We start from the raw sequence: 20291 nt of genomic DNA on the forward strand, positions 1-20291 counted from the left end.
TTATATTTATCCTTTCATTTGAAAAGAAACAACAGAATAACAAAAACACTCTTTTTTTTTCTTTTTAAATTGTATATGAAAAACACACTCAATAATTGGTAAGCATTATTGTACATGACAAGAGGGTCGGGAGTTGATCAGACGGTAAGCACCCTATACCTTTTTTCTGAAGGTTTATGGTGGTTTCCACGACATGGTGCTTGGTCACTTTTTTCACATTCTTAGAAGATCAAGACCAGACTTATGAATTGGCCTGGAGAAAAACTTAGCCATGTAATCTTTCACAAGAAATTCTTTATACAGCAGGGGATTTTCATTTGATATGAGCTCTTTAATTGGACCATACAAATTTGGAGGTTCAAAAGCACCATGGAAGAAGCATGCCACTGATATCCTTGGTCCTATCTTATTTGCTACAACTCTATGATTTACACTTACAAACTTGTCATTTGATAGGATCTGTTAAAAGAAAAAACAGATTGAGATAAGTCAAAATTTGTGAAATATGAAGATAAATATTAGAGGTAATGGTCAAAAGCATACCTGAAGTATCACTTTTTTTGCACGTTTCCTATATGAACGATCAGGTGTTTGCATTTCCTATCTGAACTATCACCAACTATTTATTCGAAACACTAGTCCAAGTGTTTGAATACAATTGCTAAAAGGCGTGTGACAACTTAATTTATCCATGAAATTTCGCCCACATGGCAGCTGACTTTCATGAATAGTTGGTGGTAGTTCAGGTAGAGAACACGAACATACCTAACAGTTCAGGTGGGAAACTCGCAAAAAAGGATACTTCAAGTGTGTTTTTGACCATTTGTTTCTTACAAAAAAATTCCAATTAGTTTCTTTAGTTATCAGCTAGGAGTTCCATTGGCACCATTTTAAACCAAAAAAGAGAGTGTACACCACGCACCATTGAATACTAGTCTACAGGGGGGGAGGCAGCATAATCCGACCCCCCTCGACGAAAAATATTAATTTTTAGGTATGTATAATAGATGTCGAACCCCCTTCCACTAGTTCCTGTGTTTACTTCTCAGATTTTGAACCCCCTTATTAAAATTTCTGGCTCCACCACTGCTAGTCGAAGTGTGTTTTGATAAATAGTTGGTGATAGTTCAAGTAGAAAATGCAAAAACATGATAATTCAGGTAGGGAACTCGCAAAAAATGATATTTTGGGTCTATTTTTTAACATTATCACTAAATATTAGGAGTGTGTTTTGTTGCAAACCTGAAGAAAGTCACCAATATTAACAACCAAGCCTCCTTCAATCGGTTCAACATCGACCCATTGGTTATCATGCACGACTTGCAGGGCGCCACCACTTTGATCTTGTAGCAGAATGGTGAGAAAATCAGGATCTGTGTGCTTATCAGTACCAAGAGTTAGCTCTGGATGTGGGCATGCCGGGTAGTAATGGCATACCAATGTTTTACCTTTGTCACATTCCATCGCTTTCAAGTAGTCCGGTTTTAGCCCAAGAGCTTCTGATAGTAAGTCAAGAAGTGTGTCTCCAAGTTTTCTAACATGATTGATGTACTCAATGGATGCATTCCTGGACATTATTAAGAAAATATCAGACATAACTAAGTTTAGATAACCCTGTCTAACATGCCAAATAATCGTAAAGACGGAATCTTTTCAGAGTACTGTTGATCATGTATCATGAGGCCAAGTGCTATAACGAACGAGGTTTTCTCACCCAAGTATTGAAAGAGTTTGGGTATTAGTTTGGGATCACAACAGTAGACCACATAACTGGTGTCCAACCTACTGGAAGATATTTGTTCACTTTTCTATGTAATCTATTATTCATTAAGGAGTATGATTCTGAAATGCTTCCGCTATGCATATTTTTCAACAGTTCTACTCTGCTAGACTTAAACAACGCCTCGAGGACTGCCAGATTAATCATTACGAACATTTTTTTGAAAAAGTACATATGTTCTTACTAAAAATTCAATGCCCTGCAGGCATAAAACAGGACACATAAAGAATTGCAATTCAAGAGCACGCATAAGCATAGATATAGTTAGTTACCTGCAAACTACCGGTATTTCTTCAGGTTCAATATGACCAGTAAGTATCATAGAAATGTTCAACGTATCCCTCCAATTTGCGGTGTGTGATTGATACAAATGAAGATTGCTCTCATATCTAACTCTTCGTGTTGTTCTATCACGCGAATAGTACTCTTTCTTTACTTCAACATCTTGCTCATGAAATCTACGGGTACCATCAATCATTCCTTCCAAAACACTCGAAGGAACTCCGTGATTTATCAGCTGGAAAAATCCCCACTTCTCTGATGCTTCCTTCACTTCATCAACTATCTTCTTACGCCGATCCTGAATTTCTATGCCACTGAAATCCACAACTGGAACCTGTAACTTGCATTGATTCAATTCATCAACAAGTTCATCAGGTGGCCTAATAAAAATTCGTGGAATATCGACTATTCCAGCATCAACTAGTCCCTTAACGCCGGCTTTTGAATCATCAAACGCCTTTTTCTCATTCAATAGATCATAATCCATTGTCGAAATTCAGCTTTAGAACTCCACAATGCTTGTTGAATATAATTGTTGTCAGTTCTAAGGAGCCTTAAACAGATAGATGAGTTTGTTCAGGTCAACTACTGCTCATAGATATATAGAAATATTCTGTCTGTTGTAATTTATTTATCTTACTTTTCTCTTTTGGCTTTTTCAAAAATGAATGTCGTTTTCCTCTTTTGGCAACTATTTTTTGTAACTTGGGTACATTTTACATATCTTAAATCAAAACTACAAGATTTAAAAGTGTTCCTTACTTTCTTGGACTTCGTGTCACATTAAAAATTAGAAAAAATAAATTGAAACGGAGGGATTAGTTGAAAACTTCTTCATTTATGATAAGAATGGAGTATTATATTATTTTGCTCATTTATAAAAGTACCTAGTACTTATTTATATTGTAATTTGTACACACCTACCTAGTACCTTAAAAACAATGGAAATATGGGACCCACATATTGTACCTCTCCAACTCACATCCCCCTGTGAATACATGAAATTCAATACTCAATCCCAATTTACATGACACAATTCGAATTTTAAGAGTTGAATAGTTTAAATTTAATCGTAAAATTGGGTATGAAACCTTAATTTACATATTTAAAATTGTGTAAAAAAGTATAATAAGTCACAATAATTGATAATTCAAGATATTTAAAAGATATATGAAAAATTACAATTAATAAAAAATTTGTTTGAATTTCAAAATTCAAAAATTGTTGCATAAATTGAGACGGATGAAGTACAATTTGTTAGTATGTACTACTCTAATAAATGAATTGATAACAAATATTATAATTTACAATTTATTACTCCGTACGTACTACTCTAATAAATGAATTGATAACAAATATTATAATTCATTGATTTGACGTAAATAATAATTAAAAAAAAAGATACTTCTAATTTTGTTAAACTTGTAATAATTAATATTTTGCAAACGCGATGGAATAAAAAAATAGTAATTTGCTTTGTTATCTCATTATTTCTTGTGAGTTGTGAAGTTGACCTTGACTTGTAACGGGTCATGTTTGGGTTAAGTAACGGGTCAATTTGGGCTATTGGGATATTGCGGGTCAAGTTGAGCATTGCCCATCTTATGAGCCCATTAATAAATACAGCTCTTCCCTATGTGAAATTTTGGACGGATTGGATGGGTTATATTTTATTTTAAGTTTAACGGATTTTGTCATCTCTACTAACACACTAGAAATGCAATAAGAACCTAAGAGCTTATATTAAGCTTCAATAGCACAAAGCTTGTGTATGGATTAATGTTTGTTATTGAGATTTACCTATAATTATAATGATTGATCGTATAAATGTTTTTTTCACCATCGATATATATAAGCTCATATATATATATATATATATATATATTTCAGTATATTAAGAATTATTGTAGCGAATTTGAGATGCGGTTCAAATTATTTTTTCTTTTATTAATTGATCTTACCATAACAAAATTCACTTAATTGATACATGTACATACACCTAACAATTCAACACACAAGGAGTCGGAGTCAAAATCGCAGTCAGAGTCTTATAATCATGTCTTAGACATCGATAATTTCTTTGATGAATTTCAGCATCATCTTCAAAGTTCACAATGAGAACCTCAAATCTGAAAGTCTCATAACTTAAACTCGTGATCAATTTTGACTTGATCATGGACTAACATATGCAAGATTTATGTTACCCCAACATCTATTTATTAGAGTTACTTAATACATGATCCATGAAATTAATAAGCTGACCATTGACCAATATGTAATACTAAAAAATTTCATCCAACTACTATAACTTGATTTGCTAAATCATATTTTTCATTTACCAATCAAAAACATCGATCTCAGAAGATATCTTTATCCTAGTTCTCATCCAATGAAAAAATTCACAGGTATAACCAATAGGGGCAAATCCATCATAGAAGCTACGAGTTCAACAAAATTCAATAACAAATTCACTTAATATGTATAAATAATCTATCAAGAATTCAGTAATAAAAAAAATCAAATTAGAATCTAAAACACATAAACTCAAAATCCTAATCCGCCTCTAGTAACTACTTAAGTTAGTGACTAAAAAAAATGAATCACATCAACAATATCAATAGCACCACATCCCTTCGCACACATCTGATAAAATTGAAATAATACAGAGAAAAATAATATAACCTCTCCACAAAGATAATACGCACAAATCGAAAAATGGTCCCACCAAAAAGCAAAATTCATTCATAAATCACAACAACAATGCAACATCATAATAAGTATAAGTAGACACAAATATAAACATAAAATTCATATACTCATTCAGGATCATCTCTACAACGATAATACTTGGAACAACCTCTACTATACGGATTCGATGGCGGCGGAAGGCAGCTCCGCGAATACGGTTGACCGCTTCCGCCGCCGTTACAAACCGGTTGATCTCTTTTCAAAGCTCCAGGAGAAATATATTTTTTTCTTTCTGCAAGAAATCTTTTGCTAATTTCAGATTCCATTAAAAACTCCATATCTTCATTACACTTAGCTATTGTATCATTGCATTGTGATTGGCTATTAACAGATGTAATTATAAATAAAATGGTAAGAAAAAAAGTTAAGAAATAGAACAATTTTATGAAATTTGGAGCTTCCATTTTTGTTTTTTTTGGTTTTTTTGTGGATTGGTACATTTGGTTCAATTATTTCTACTACTTTTTATCGTGTCTTTTTTTTTAATTTTTCATAGTGGAAGACACACTGAGTAGTGAGTACCAGTGGAACCGCATTAGTCCACCAACCAAAACCTAATTCTTTATGTGTATTGGTCGGTTTAATTTGGTGTACATATTATTGATTTATTGATATTATTTTTAGATATACTAAACTAATAACAAAATGAATAAGATATTCCTTTTACCAAATTTTCATTTAATCAATAAAAAATGTTTATTAAATAAATATGACTTCTCTAACAATTTTTGGTGATACGACAATAATGTTATTTAATAATTTTACAGAAAGCTCATAAAGTTGGTACAGTAGTAACTAACATGAAAAGAACTATACAAGTACAATACACAAAGAGAAATTAAGGGGTCGTTTGGTAGCCGGATAAACACAAGCTTTATCCATATATTAGAGTCCGTATAACTTATACGCCATTTGGTAGGTGGATAAGAAAAAAAATTATTCATGTATATAATTAACACAATGTTTGGTAGGTGGATAAGAAAAAAGTTAGTCATGCATATAATTAATACGGTGCTTGGTAGGTGGATAAGAAAAAAAGTTATTTATGTATAAAATTAATACAACATTTGGTTGATAATTTTAAAAATTGTATAACTAATACATGTATAAGTTATGAGGAAATTTGTGTATTATTTATGTGGAGTAGAAGGTGAAATAATTAAACGTGTACATGAATAAAAAATTAAAATGACAAAATTACCCTATCACTTCCATTTACTACTTTCTTCTTCAACATAATTAAAGAAATATTTTAATTTAAATAGAAAATTAAAGCAAAGTTAAATAAGGAAACGGTATAATTGTAAAAAATATATAATTTTATTAATTTTTAATATAAAAAACAATACCAAAGGAATAATATATTCATAACTAAACCTTGCATAGCCAATACTTGTATAACTAATACATGCATAGCTATATACTTGCATTAATAATACCCACATTACTAATACCCGCATAACTAATACTCACATTACTAATACTTGTATAACAAATACTCACATTATTACTAATACTTGTATAACTAATACTCACATTATTTAATACTTGCATAACTAATACTCACATTACTAATACATGTATAACTCTATCCATCTACCAAACAACCCCTAAGAGGATTAAAGTTATTTCGGTATTGACGTTTTGTAAAAAGTTGAAACAGTAATAACTAACATAAAAAGAACTATTCAAGTGCAACACAAAAAGAAATTAAGAGGATTACAGTTATTACTTTTGATATTGACATTTTGTAAACTCAAAGTTACAGTAAAATATGAATCGAAAGCTAAAAGGCAAAGACAATAACTAGTAAGATACTGAGATTAATATTTAATATTTATATAGGAGTAAAATAGATTACTAGCGTCTTAACGAATTATCGATTTATCCAAAAATCTAAGATTAAAAAAGTAAAATTAAATCGATAATCCGATAATTTTTTTCATAAAACCATTAAAAACCCACTTTTTTCAATTCGATTAATCATCAACTTGGTTTTTGCACCCCTAATTTTAACTGTGCCGCATATATTAAAAATAGGCAAAATGGTATGATGAACCCTTTTACTTGTATCAGTTTATATTCTGAACCCTCTTACTTATTCATTTGTCAACTGAGCCCTTAAACTCAATAAAACACAATTTAATAAATCCCTCTGACCATTGACCAAGCTTTTGTGGCATTAGAATGTCTGAGTTAGCAAAAGTGTGTAACTACACGCTCTTAAGGCGAGTGAATGACATTTTTGGGTTAAATGTAGAGGAGAACAAGGTGGGTAAGGGTGCCAGGTCATGGCAGCGAAAAGGTTTTTCAGCCAGATCTGTGGTGCGATGACTTAGGTTGTTGGTTTTGTGGAGGTTGGAGGAGAAAAGGAAAATGGTGATGGTGTGCGACAGAGATGTAGACAGGTGAGGGAGAGAGTATATGAGATTTTGCCGGCAAAAGTGGCGACGACAACGGCAATGGCTTTCTCCGTAGATTTTGGCCGTAAAATTGGGAGAATTGAATGTACGAAGTTTTCATTTTTTCCATTATAGCTCACCAAGAACTTCAACATTGTTTCCGCTCATTAAACAAACATATCAATAGGTCAAACAAAACACATAAAAACATATGAAAATGCAAAACATGAAATCAGAGTAATGAAGCTCACGAAAAAGTTGAACAGAAAATGGTGAAATAATACTCTAAAGAATAAATTAAAATTTTATTATTTTACCTTTTATTAAATAATTTTGATTAATAATTTTAAAAATAATTATGACATGTCATTTATGTAAAAGAGAGTGAGCTACACACATGGTTGGAGGGGCTTAAAAGTCTAGTTTTAATTGAGTTTAAGGGTTCAGTTGACAAAAGATTAAGTAGAATGGTCTAGAATATAAACTGATACAAGTATAAGAGTCCACCAGACCATTTTGCCTTAATTTTTAAGGGTAAATTATGAAAAAAATTTATGACTAATCCCAAAGGATAGAATTGTGGGGCCCAATACAAAGCAACCCTTCTTCCTCAATCGGCGCAATCGGCAACCGGAAACAGGCCGGAGCTGCGCCGACGGAATTTTGGGAGTTCGCTTGGTTCCGATCACATTTCAACTCCCTTACATTTGCATTTTTCTCAAAATACTAAACGAAAATGAGAACGGAGCAAAAGATCTGGTCGTTTTTCGCGTTGATTTTCTTTCTCCTAGCCATGGCTGCTATTCGCATCCACGCGTTGTGGTTCGTTTCCACCGTAGCAGTGCCGGTACTTCTGACCGGACTCATATCGGTCCTCCGCAATGTAAATCCTTTTCCGGCAGTGATGATTGTACCTCACCACACTTCCACCTTCAACGCCATAGGACCGATTGCCTCTCCGATTATACTCGAGCTCCTGAAGGAAGAAAATCTCAACATTCCTCGAGTATCGGTGTTCATCTCTGTCTCCGCCACTGCCGTAGGTTTTTTCTGCTCGCTGATGATCGTGAGGACGAGGGCCGTTAGTACTGATTTGGGGATTTTGCACGGACTCTGCTACATTTCTGTTCATCTTGGATTACAGGAGTTCGATTACGGATGGCCGACTCTGGTAGCGTTCGGCCTTTCAACGGTAATGGTTTTTCTTCGAGTTTGCTTGGAGACGCCGCCGCCGCCGCGGCGTGTTGCTGGTAGAGTGTGATGACTGATGGCTGATTAGACCAGAAAAAAGCCCTAACTGTTTAAGTTCTAATCTAATCTAATTAGTTTTACTAATTACAAAAGTTCTGGTTTAATGGACTATTAAGTATAGTAGCTAATTAGTTTAATTAATTAATATGAAGTCTTGTTTGATAGTTAAAAAAAATTTACTCATTTTCTCTCAATTTATGTGGTACGTACTTACACCTTGTTTGGATGGTTGTTATCGTTGTATTGTTTTGTTAGTTTAGTATTGTGTTTGTTTTGATTGTTACTCATTTCATTTTATCTCAATTTATGTGGTAGTACTTATACCAATTTTGTGTGATCGCATTCTTCATAGTAGTTCTATCTCATATCCTCGTTTTCTGATGGGTTTATCATTCATTATGAGTACGTGATATTAAGTAATGACAGAGAACGGTACAATTTATCCAAACATTATATTCATTAAAACAATATTGTATGATACAATATAAACATAACGCAATATGATATGATATATTACGAAACAGTACATAACAACTATTCAATCAAAGTGTTAGTGAGGGTCGAACTTCTTAATTTTAACTATGAATTAAAATTTGAATAAACTTTACATATCTAGAAACATACAAATTAGAGGCTAAAATTGAAGGTGACAAAAAACACATGCAATATTATAGGAGCAAAATCCATAAAATAAGTGGTTAATGTAATTTGAAGCATTTTTTTAAAAAATCGCGCAAAGGACTGATTAATTTCTCTCTAAACAAAAAAAGATATCATCTCTTTTTTTCTTTCTTCCCTCTCTTTCTCTTCTCATTTCTGCAATTTTATGCAGAAAGAGGAGAGAGAAAGAGAGTGGAAAAACGAAAAAGAAACATTTTTCCTTTTCCATAATTTCTTACAACCAAATAAACTTGTCAAAGTTGAAAAATATTGAAAAGGATATATATTTTAGCAACATAACTAAAAAAAATAATCCATTCTTTATCATAAATCTACCAAATTTTATATTTTCTTGGATATTTATCAAGAATAAGGTTTGAGATTTTATTTTATTTTTTTTGCTTTGTAATTACTTCTCTTGTATGTGTAATTAATAATTTGGTTTTGTGATATGCAGGGGTTTTTATTTGTTGGAAAGAATTGGCTTTTGAATATCAAGAATTATAATCTTATTATTATTTCTCTCCATTTTTAATTAAATGGAGGGAGTATCTGATAATGTTCATGGTGTTATATTAGCAATATCATCCAGTATTTTTATTGGTTCCAGCTTTGTTATCAAAAAACAAGGTCTAAAGAAAGCTGGTGCAAATGGAAAAAGAGCAGGTTTATTCTTTTTTCTCGAAAATGGTTCAAAACTCGATGAATAATAGGCTTGCTTCTTTCTCCCCGTAAATACCAGGCTTTGGTATGCAAGGAATTCGTGACACGTGGCTAACTCTGAATGGAGTAGTTTATTTATGTCAATTATGGGAATATGCCTTTGTCTCTAGCCATGTAAACAGTCTCTTGTAGAAATGCAAATTCAATGTGATTTAGTCTTCTCTCGGCCCCTGGTTATAGCCAGAGAATATTGGTGCACCGCGCCGCCCTTTTTATGTGTTAATGCTCAAAGTTACATTAGCATGACTTTATGGGTTGTGATCAAGTTTAACATACTTGTAATAACCTTCATTGCTTTAAATTTCCCATAGGGTATACTTCATATATGGTTTAAATACATATAGTTTAGTTTGGTTAACTGAACAATGATATGCTCAACCCCAAAAGCTAGCTCGTCTAGCTTGTGAGGGGAGGATTGTCCAAGTCTATTTAAGCAGACCACCAGTCCATTCCCCCCAACCAAATATACACGGACATTTTATAAAATACTATTATAAGTCCGGTACTAGACGTTCAAAGGTAGTTACTAGAACACTGCATCATTTGCAAACACTGGAGGAACTACCAAAAGTCTAAACAATCAAAATATTTGGCTCCTTCTTTGACAAAGTTAAAGTTTCTGCTGTTTTTTGTTGTTGAGGCAAGGCAAATTTGCCCTGTTATTATGACTTACCAATTATGTTGAATGTTGAACAGGTTCAGGAGGCCATTCCTACTTGTTGGAACCTTGTTGGTGGGCTGGAATGTTATCTAGTAAGAGTCATACTGATACAACTCATTCCAATAAACCTTTTTATTTTATACTGTTCTTCTTTTAACTTTTAGCATGAATTCATTGAACATATAGCCGATTCCAACTTGCTCGGGATTGAACTGGAGTTGTTGTATGAGCCCTTGAGCATATGATGTTGTTGTATGTCTGAGAAAACCTACATGTATCATGGAACATGCTTTAGGAAGAAGAAAAAACACAGAATATCATGAAAAAACTCATGGATAAGTTGTCTAAAGAGTCTGATATATGAACTTATCTGTGAAATACTGATGGTTTTATTTAACGCTATTCTTCCGACTTCTTGTAGTGATTGTTGGAGAGGGAGCTAACTTTGCAGCTTATGCATATGCCCCGGCAGTACTTGTAACACCCTTAGGGGCTTTAAGTATGATTGTGAGGTACGTCGCATCACTGGGTAGATTTCTTAATCAAAGAAGCTCATTGTGCTGCCGCACTTGTGTCAGATCCCCCAAAACACACTACTTTTGAAGGATCCAGCAGCATTTATGAAGAGTCCGAGTACATAGCTCTATAGTTCAATACTGATATAACTTTCATGTGCAGTGCAGTGTTAGCCCATTTTATTTTGAAGGAGAGGTTGCATATGTTTGGTATAGTTGGTTGTCTCCTCTGCGTGGTTGGATCTGTCACTATTGTCTTACATGCCCCATTAGAAAAGAGTATTCAATCTGTCAAGGATGTTTGGTACCTAGCAACAGAGCCAGGTATATTCAAGTTGATTGTCAGTTACATTCTTCCATTGTTCGCAGAGGCGAGTCTAGGACGGGTTCTGCCGGTTCAATTGAATCCGTCACTTTCGGCTTGGACTACGAATACATATACAAAACAATAACAACTACTAGTACTACACCTCAATCCCAAACAAGTTGGGTCGACTATATGAATCCTCACTTCTCCATATAAGTTCACTAATGTCATCACCATACCAAATAAAAATAGAGGGAAAATGAGTTAAATAGTAGTAAAAATTATAATAAGTTCTCTAACAAAACTGAATCCTATTGCATTTGTAGATATCAGGTATATGGATCTTTTTTCTTCCATTGCATCTATCCCAAGAAGTTGTAGGTCTTTCAAGACAACTCGTCTTCTTTTAACACCTTCACTCACCATAATTTCGCACCTACAGGCCTGATGCATATGCAAGTCGATGTAGGCGTGCTAATTGCACCTTCTGCCAAATGTCGTCGCTTTTAATTTATGTATACATATGAAATCTTTTCGAAAAAACATATACATCTAACAAGACCACACCATTTTGAACCCATTGACTTTCTAAACTCTAGATTTACCTATCTGAACACTTACATAACAAACGGATCTTTTTTTTTTTTGATAAAAGTAACAGTTAGTCTATATTTATCCACAGGTATACTACCTCAAAAGTGTAGTTCCCCTCTAAAAGTGTTGTAGTTACATAGGCTCCTATACCTACCAAGTTACAGCCAGTCTATAGTTGTGCTGATTACTTCTGAGCTATCTAAGACTACTTGTTTACACCAAAAATAATACAGAACTAAACAGTTAAGCTTAAATCTTTGTATGTTGCTCTGCTTTCCTTCATGACATCTCTGGTTCCTCTCTAGCCATACTGTCCACCATATACATGATGGGACCATCTTCCATTTCTCCTCCTTTCTTCCTGCATTTCCATCTCTATTCCAGCACTTCAAAACCTCTTTGATCCTTCCTGGTTTCACCCATTTAAGTATAGTGAAGTGATGGATTTACAAATTACAAACCAGATACATGCTTTGTTTATGTTAACTAACCAAAAGGTTTTTGATAAGGACAGGGTTCCTCGCCTACACTTTCACAGTTCTGGTGCTTGTACTTATCCTTATTGTCCGGTATGTGCCTCGTTTTGGGCAGTCTCATTTGGTTGTCTACATCGGGATCTGTTCACTTGCGGGTTCTCTCACGGTCTGTTATTCTCTTTCATGTACTGTAGTAGTCCACTGTTCCATGCGTACATTTCATACATCTTATCTCATGGTTGTTTTCTTGTGGTTATTCAGGTTATGGGTGTCAAAGCAATAGGAATTGCTATAAAGCTCACAATTGGAGGGCAAAATCAATTCAAGTATTTTGAGACATGGGTTTTTATAGTGCTTGTCCTCATCTTTTGCCTTTTGCAGCTAAACTATTTGAACAAGGTACTCACATTGCCTCCCCTTATAATTTTAGAATTCTAAGTAAAATTGGTTTTCTGATATGTTGATTTGGTTTGAATAAGTTAGTCATACCTCTCATGTAGTGCCATTTTTACATAATTTCTCTAAACCATATCAATGGATCAACTACGTCTCAGTCTCAAATTTATGTTGTCTCATCTTACTTTATACTTCTTTTTTTTTTTTTGAAAATATAAATGTTCACATGACTATTGTATGTTCTGCAGGCACTTGACACATTTAACACCGCTGTGGTTTCCCCGATATACTACGTCATGTTTACAACACTGACCATTCTTGCAAGCATGATAATGTTTAAGGTGATTCAACATTAAGTTTTGTGGTTATGGCTATTCAGAATTCTTAGTTTTATCAGTTTCCACTTCTTTGAGATCACATGGATTGGTCATGTGTAGTTGCAATAATAAAACAATACTGTGGATAACTGGATAAATAGGTATATCAAAATTGACTGTTTTAAAGGGAAAGAAATGATGTTTGAGAGAAAAGAAAGTTTGCTTGCTTTTAAAGAAGCATGACAAAGGATTTGCTATGTTTCAGACACTTCAAAAATGTCAACGGGTGCGGGTGCATGTCGGATTCTCCAAAAGTAGTGTATTTTTGAAGAATCCGACACGGGTGCGGCATTGAAAGTGAAGAGTCCGTGCAACTTAGAGGATTTGTAATCGAAATGTTAGGAAGATGAACTCTAATTGAATTATCAGCTTATCTATTTTCTAATGAGTATATACTGTATTGTTCTCGTGTTTTCATTTGATCGGAAAGTTGTAACTCCACACTTCTCTAATTTTGGTGATACGTTTTGGGATTCAGGACTATGTTCATCAGAATACGACACAGATAATTACAGAGTTATGTGGTTTTGTAACTATCCTCTGTGGTACTTTTCTCCTTCACAAAACAAAGGACATGGGAAACAATCCATCCATACCATTACCTGTTATCGTTCCAACAACAGATATGGATTATAAGCAAGAAAGTGAAACCGCAAAAGTTACAGTTGAGGTTTGAAGCAAATGGTGTAGAGTTTTGATCAGTAATTGCATCATCACGAGAGCACAGGGAAGATGGAGACACTCACTCATAAAGAAGGAAGAGAGAAGCGTTTCTCATTGGATAAAACAGAAGGCGAAAATGAGCTGTGATGGTTTTTGACAGGTTGAAGCCAATGCTACACTAGGAGGACATTTCGATATCATTCTTTTTGTTATTTTGGCTTTCGAAAGATTTAACAGTGTGGAAACCAATATCCAATTGACATGCTTCTTCGAAATATATATACAGATAATATGAGAAAAGAACTGAATTTTGTTGTTCTAGACTAGCATTTCCTAGTGTATACAGGTCATTGCCTGTATCAAGATTCTCTTATTACTTTGTACAGTTGGTTTTCAATGTCTTTCACTTCTTTTTGGTTCAAGTTATTATTGTATTTATAACAGATAGGTAAGTAACGTTTTAAAGATAATTTACATTGATCATTCTAATGCATTATGAGTTGTGTATGTCATGAGGAATCTTGAGGACATCAAATTGATACTTGTAAGTTCTGTTGCTCAGATTCTTCAGAATTGCTGCCATATCCGTGTCGGATTCTCCAAAAATGCACTACTTTTGGAGGATCCAGCACGCACATGGTGGTATTCTAGAAGAGTGCGAACAACATAGGTTTTTTTGATTGTAGTAGCCTGGAAATAAGAGTATAAACTTATAATATGACGACAGAAATCAAGGTTAAACTCTTCAAGTCTTGGATCACCAGCATATATTTTTGGTCCAAGACCAAACATTTTAATCCTATTTCAACGCGAGATTTTGTTGGAGCTCATTTGGTAAATAGTGATTATCTAACATAGTTGTTTAGTTTCATCTTTTAACATCATTTTTGGCCTAAGAGCCATTTGGTGATAACTAAGGAGTACATTCAGAGATTTCATAGAAGATGTGATAAATACGGAGTTCTCGTACAAGATGACATATGTTCCACTAATCAGAAAAAGCAGATAAAGCTACCACCTACATAGATGTGTACAGACACTTTTGGAACCAAGGGTAGCGCTGGAAATGCACACTAAATTCTACTTGTGAACCAGTCAACAACTACAACAAAATAAGAAAGTTCACTAAAAAAAATGATGGTATTATATAAATATATCAAAATATTTTATTGAACAATGGCGACATAAAAACTTAAAGGCCGAGAACTCTACATTCTATACTGGCTACATTAAAAAGGGGATATGGGAAACATTATTCAAATACATAGGCTCTGAGTAGAAACCTAATATCAAATAATACAATTACAAGTTACTGACCTTTACACGTGTTCATGTCTTGCAAGGTACATGCACCTTCCCTATTCAGGTGATCGATGTAAATACTAAAAGGAGCTTGCTTTTATTTATCCATCAACGATAAATTGGTCTTCTTGAGCATCATCTACAACCCTTGCATCACCGTGAACCATCCCGTTGACATGGTGCAAGTTTTGCATCATTTGTGAAAGATAATGGTTGCTAGCTCCTGTGTGATCAGAAAGCCCAGTTGGATGACCAGTCCACTGAGAAAAAATTCCAAGAAGCTGACTAGTAAGATTTTGTTGTTCGTGAAGTATCCGAGTCTGGACCTGGCTCATTTCAACTCGATGCTGACCTAACGTCTCGTCAATCCTCTTCTTCCAATCTGATCTCCTCTTGTGCATTCTTTCTTCACGTTCTCTCTCAAATATAAGCTGTTCCTCTCGTCTCCTCCTCTCTCTCTCCTCACTTTCCTTCTCCATTGCTTCCCATTCTTGAATTCTCTGTCTCTGCAACTTCTCTCTCGCTTTCTCCCTTTCCTCCCTCTCTCTTTCTCTTTCTTCCCATTTTCTCTCACGTTCTTGTTCAAGTTCTATTCTAAGATGTTCTCTCCTCTGCCGCTCCTGCTCCCTCTCAGCCTCACGCTGCTCAAACCGAGCTTCCATTTCCTTTAACTGTGCCAACTGTGTTGCAAGAAAACCCCACGCCCTCTTCTCCACCCCTTTTAGTTTCTTCTTCTTTCTCGTATCAGATCCAGTTGGCTCAATGTCTTCGTAAACAAATCCACTATCCGCATCTTCCTTCAAATGATTATTCCTCCTGATACTACCATTGAAATTCTCCTCTCCTTCTTCTCCATCATAATCAAACTCCATACCTGTAACACCATGATCAACCCCATTAATAACTCCCGTAAAATCACCGTCCCCAGCATGACCTAGATGCCCAAATTGATCAATCCCCATACCATTACCATTCCCATCAAATCCCCCACTATTTTCATTTCCATCTCCTACAACCGCCATGGAGTCGCTACAATTGAAGACAAGTGTATTGACATCCCCAAACACTTCCTTATACCTTAAAAAGTTCGACCAATGAGTTAGCCCCTCCATCCAATCAAACTCCTCCCCAGCACCCGACTCCTCCCCAGAGTTTGGCTTCTTAATCTTCTGCTTCACCAGTGTATACTGATGCCTCATGTTCTGCACTTTAGTGGACACATCCTTCCAAGTCCATTGCCATGGATACGTGATCGGATCGCGAACATTGTGCACAGAATTCACATGTAAAGCTATAGGTCTATACTTCTTTTCCCTAGTTTTCATTTTAGCTAAAGTCCCATCACATAACATCTCACCATACTTATCAATTAGAGTTCTTTCTTCTGCCTCAGTCCACTTTTTTCTTCTAGGTTGTGGCATCATCAAATAAAACTAACTCCACTACTCAAATCAACAAACTCTAAGCAGCTCAAGAATCACATACACAACAGCTCAAATACCCAAAACCCCAAATTTCAGCTCTTCACCACAAATCCAAATAAAATCAATCAACACTACAAATAACCCAAATTTTGTCCAAGAAAAGCTAATGGGTGCACCAAAGATCACTCCTTTTCTCAACCAACAAACTTTTTCCTTCTTGGTAGTGGCATCATCAAACAAAACTAACTCCACTACTCAAATCAACAAACTCTAAGCAGCTCAAGAATCACATACACAACAACTCAAATACCCAAAACCCCAAATTTTCAGCTCTTTACCACAAACTCAAATAAAATCAATCAACACTTCAAATAACTCAAAATTTGTCCAAGAAAAGCTACTGGGTATACTAAAAATCACTCCTTTTCTCAATCAACATACTTTCATCAAATAAAACTAACTCCACTACTCAAACCAACAAACTATAAGCAGCTCAAGAATCACATACACAACAACTCAAATACCCAAAACCCAAAATTTTCAGTTCTTCACCACAAATCCAAATAAAATCAATCAACACTACAAATAACTCAAAATTTGTCCAAGAAAAGCTAAAGGGTATACCCAAATTCACAACTTTTTAGCAAATACCCATATCAAATCAAGAAAAAATATTGCCATATATGTATCAAAAAACTGACCTTTAAACCTATAATAGGTTTCTTGAATTGAGAATAGTAAGACAGTGGGAAATTTTTTATGGAAAAATCTGAGGGGATATGAAAGGGACAAAAATGGAAATTGAGTTTTTAAGGTTTTGATTGTGGGGATTGATTTCTGCAGTTAGTAGTTCAACTGTGTCAAAATCATTTCTTTCTTTGCTGTTCAATGAGCAGAGATCAGTTTACAAAAGATTCCAAGGAGCTGAAGAGGAATCACATAGTGAAATGACTTTATTACCCTTATAGTATTTTATTTTAATTTATTTTGATCTTTTTAAATATATTTTTATAGCAATTACTACTTTTTTGGTGGCTGGGAATTTTTTATAACTGCATTTGATGTTCACTTTTTTTTTCCTATTTAGAACTACAGATTCTGAGTTGATAGAATCATTTTTGTTAAGACCAAAGAAAAAATGTCTTGCTAGGAATAGTTGTCTAGCCATATGGCAGTGAATTCATTCTCGGGCCTTTTACATCTATTATCGATCACACTATGGAAATAAGTATAGGTTTAAAAAGCAATTTCAAACTTATCTTGGAACTTGATGAGTTTATTTGACAAATTTTATTTTCAATTTTTATATCAGTAGTTAATTACATATTGTTTATTGAAAAATGAATAAGAAATGTTTAATTCCAATTACACCAACCCGAAAAGCAGTAGAAAAGAACTTAAACATGAAAAAAAAAAGAGAATAGTATAGGTTTATCAAATATCTATCAAATAGTGAAAAAGAATCGATTAAAGACAAATAAATTCATAATTCATTTTATGTCAAGCAATACATGATGTAATTAACTTTTGATATGAAAGTAGAATCGAAACATGTAAGTGGATCGACTCATCTCCACAAATAAATCGCTTGTCAACACACGTGATTATATATCATGTTTCAACAATTAAAACTAGGAAAATAGCTTCCAAACATTTGGGATCATAATTCCAAATCCACGAACTCGAAAAATAATAGAAAAAAAAAAACTAAAACATGAAATAACTTATGATATAACAATAAAAACAAGACATATAGATAGATCGACTCATCATCAAGTTCCCACTTAACGCATCATTCCGCCGCCACCTGACATCATCCTAATATTAGACATTCCACCTTTACCATCAGCATTAGCAGGTGAATTAGCAAAATGTTTAGCAATTTCAGGATTTTCTTCCATAATCTTCTTGATTTGATCTTGATTTTGTATCTCATCACTTGTTGGTAATCCTTTTTGCTTTTGTTTTTGATCAAACATCATTTTTTCAACTGCTGATCTTGTTTCTAAGTCCAATTCTGATAGTCTACTTGGCTCTGGCTCAGCTTTTTGTGTGTCAATTTCAGGGCTATTTTTGAACAAACTTTTCCACCAATCAGATTGATTCCTTTTAGTCATGAGAATTGTTACTTGTTTTTGATCTTCTAAACTCCAAAAACATTCATCACCTTTCACAGGCTCCAATAGTTCACCTTGTTAGCAAAATAAACTGTCTTTAAAGAGATATTACTCGTAAATTATTTCGAGAAATACAAAGTTATTGCATAGTGCAAGTAAATTTGTCAAGAGCACATAAACAACCAGTTTAACTCGATAAGAAGTACAAACATATATATGAAGAAAAAAAAATCAGCCTAAATAGCTGGTCACCTAGCTGCTTAAACTAAAAATAGACAACATATGTATAATGCGCATATAACTTTTGTATAATTTATGTATATGACTTTTTAAAATAGTAAATCTGACTGGTGTTATTTGTGGGGGAAAAAAACCCTATACTAAAAATTTTCAGAACTCATTTGTACCTTAGAAAGTGTGACAATCCCATTTCATGTCTATCTAGTGGCGGATCTAGTTTAAAAAGTTATGAATTCATCTGATCTCAATATTTTGACACGGAACTTAGATCTACGTTAAAAATTACCGATTTCAATAAATGTTAAATTCTGAATCTGCTTCGACATTTATGTATATAAACAAAATTATCTAATTACACACCTTCAACAATTGGTGGTTGATTCTTGAGTCCAACTTTGATGGAATTGTTCTTGATATCCACAGCTAAAAATCTTGATTTTGTGCCAAGTGGCACTGTGACATTAATAGTAACATCTTGAAGAGTTTGTCCCCATGTATAATTTTCCATATCAAGACCATTAAATTGATTTGGCTTTAATTTCTTATTTTCTTCTTCTTTTTTTTCATCTAAAGAAGAAGAAGAAGAAGTGTTAATTGATTCTTGATTTTCACTTTCTTTAATTTCTTCTTGTTTTTCTTCTTCAACAGCCTTTTTGGCTTGTGATTGATTTTCACCTTCAGTATAGTCTGAAAGAATTGCCATTTTTTTTAGTAAATTAAAAGAAGAAAAAAATTAGTGAATTGGTGTGTTAATTAAAATAAAAAAGCAGTGTATTTATAGTAAATTATTAGAGAAAGAAAAGGAAATCTGAGTGTTAATAACAACAACATACCGTGAGACTCGTGATTGATTGAATTATAGCCTAAAAACATTTTAGGCTATAGTTAAAAAAAAAAAAAAAAAAAAAAAAAATATATATATATATATATATATTCGAAATTTTGTATTCTTAGTGTAGTATTAATTATTCCCTTTATCTTAGTCCTACAAAAGTTAGATTGAATACTCTTCATCATAGAGAACTATAGTAAGATAAATATAATTTTTTAATTCTTAATTAGACGCCATGGAAAAACAAATTATTATTTTTTCAATAACAGCCCTTCTTCTTTAGAGTGTCAATGTGACGCAAATTCAAATCGATAGGAATTTTAATATAAATATCAGATATTGAACGACATACAAAAGAAAAAAAAGTCTCGCCCCTTATTTCTTATTCTTCCTATTAATTTAAATGAGCCAACATTGTGGGAAATGGGAATAATACATAATTTTCCCTGTTTATCATTGTTTTTCATTTTTTACTCAAAATTTAATATACGTATTTAAAAATTGATTAATCCTAATTCCTATAAGACATATTAAGGGAAAC

At 33.7% G+C, this 20291-nt stretch overlaps 5 protein-coding genes across 5 annotated transcripts; 1 reads left to right on the top strand and 4 right to left on the bottom strand.

The window, feature by feature from the left end:
* Positions 1–213: 213 nt before the first annotated feature.
* LOC125808867 (deacetoxyvindoline 4-hydroxylase-like) lies at positions 214–2549 on the bottom strand. Its single transcript, XM_049488529.1, has 3 exons — positions 2053–2549; positions 1243–1567; positions 214–459 (listed from the first exon to the last, which is right to left on the bottom strand). Exons 1-3 carry the CDS (start codon positions 2547–2549, stop codon positions 214–216), a joined length of 1068 nt encoding a protein of 355 aa, XP_049344486.1.
* Positions 2550–4878: 2329 nt separating this feature from the next.
* Positions 4879–5220, bottom strand: LOC125808686 (protein RALF-like 32). Its single transcript, XM_049488342.1, has one exon. The coding sequence runs from the start codon at positions 5212–5214 to the stop codon at positions 4879–4881; it is 336 nt and encodes a 111-aa protein (XP_049344299.1). The 5' UTR covers positions 5215–5220.
* A 4360-nt stretch (positions 5221–9580) lies between these two features.
* On the top strand, positions 9581–13917 carry LOC125808808 (probable magnesium transporter NIPA2). The gene is made up of 8 exons (XM_049488469.1): positions 9581–9789; positions 10543–10599; positions 10929–11019; positions 11186–11346; positions 12438–12565; positions 12661–12798; positions 13044–13136; positions 13651–13917. The coding sequence occupies exons 1-8, from the start codon at positions 9663–9665 to the stop codon at positions 13846–13848; spliced, it is 993 nt and encodes a 330-aa protein (XP_049344426.1). The 5' UTR covers positions 9581–9662; the 3' UTR covers positions 13849–13917.
* Positions 13918–14963: 1046 nt separating this feature from the next.
* On the bottom strand, positions 14964–17451 carry LOC125808807 (stress response protein NST1-like). Its single transcript, XM_049488467.1, has 2 exons — positions 16817–17451; positions 14964–16570 (listed from the first exon to the last, which is right to left on the bottom strand). The coding sequence occupies exon 2, from the start codon at positions 16559–16561 to the stop codon at positions 15239–15241; it is 1323 nt and encodes a 440-aa protein (XP_049344424.1). The 5' UTR covers positions 16562–16570; positions 16817–17451; the 3' UTR covers positions 14964–15238.
* An 856-nt stretch (positions 17452–18307) lies between these two features.
* LOC125808809 (protein BOBBER 1-like) lies at positions 18308–19621 on the bottom strand. The gene is made up of 2 exons (XM_049488470.1): positions 19279–19621; positions 18308–18752 (listed from the first exon to the last, which is right to left on the bottom strand). The coding sequence occupies exons 1-2, from the start codon at positions 19619–19621 to the stop codon at positions 18346–18348; spliced, it is 750 nt and encodes a 249-aa protein (XP_049344427.1). The 3' UTR covers positions 18308–18345.
* Between the last annotated feature and the right edge of the window lie 670 nt (positions 19622–20291).

Source organism: Solanum verrucosum, unplaced genomic scaffold, assembly GCF_900185275.1.
Source record: "Solanum verrucosum unplaced genomic scaffold, falcon-dt-bn FXZP01000218.1, whole genome shotgun sequence".
NCBI lineage: Eukaryota > Viridiplantae > Streptophyta > Magnoliopsida > Solanales > Solanaceae > Solanum > Solanum verrucosum.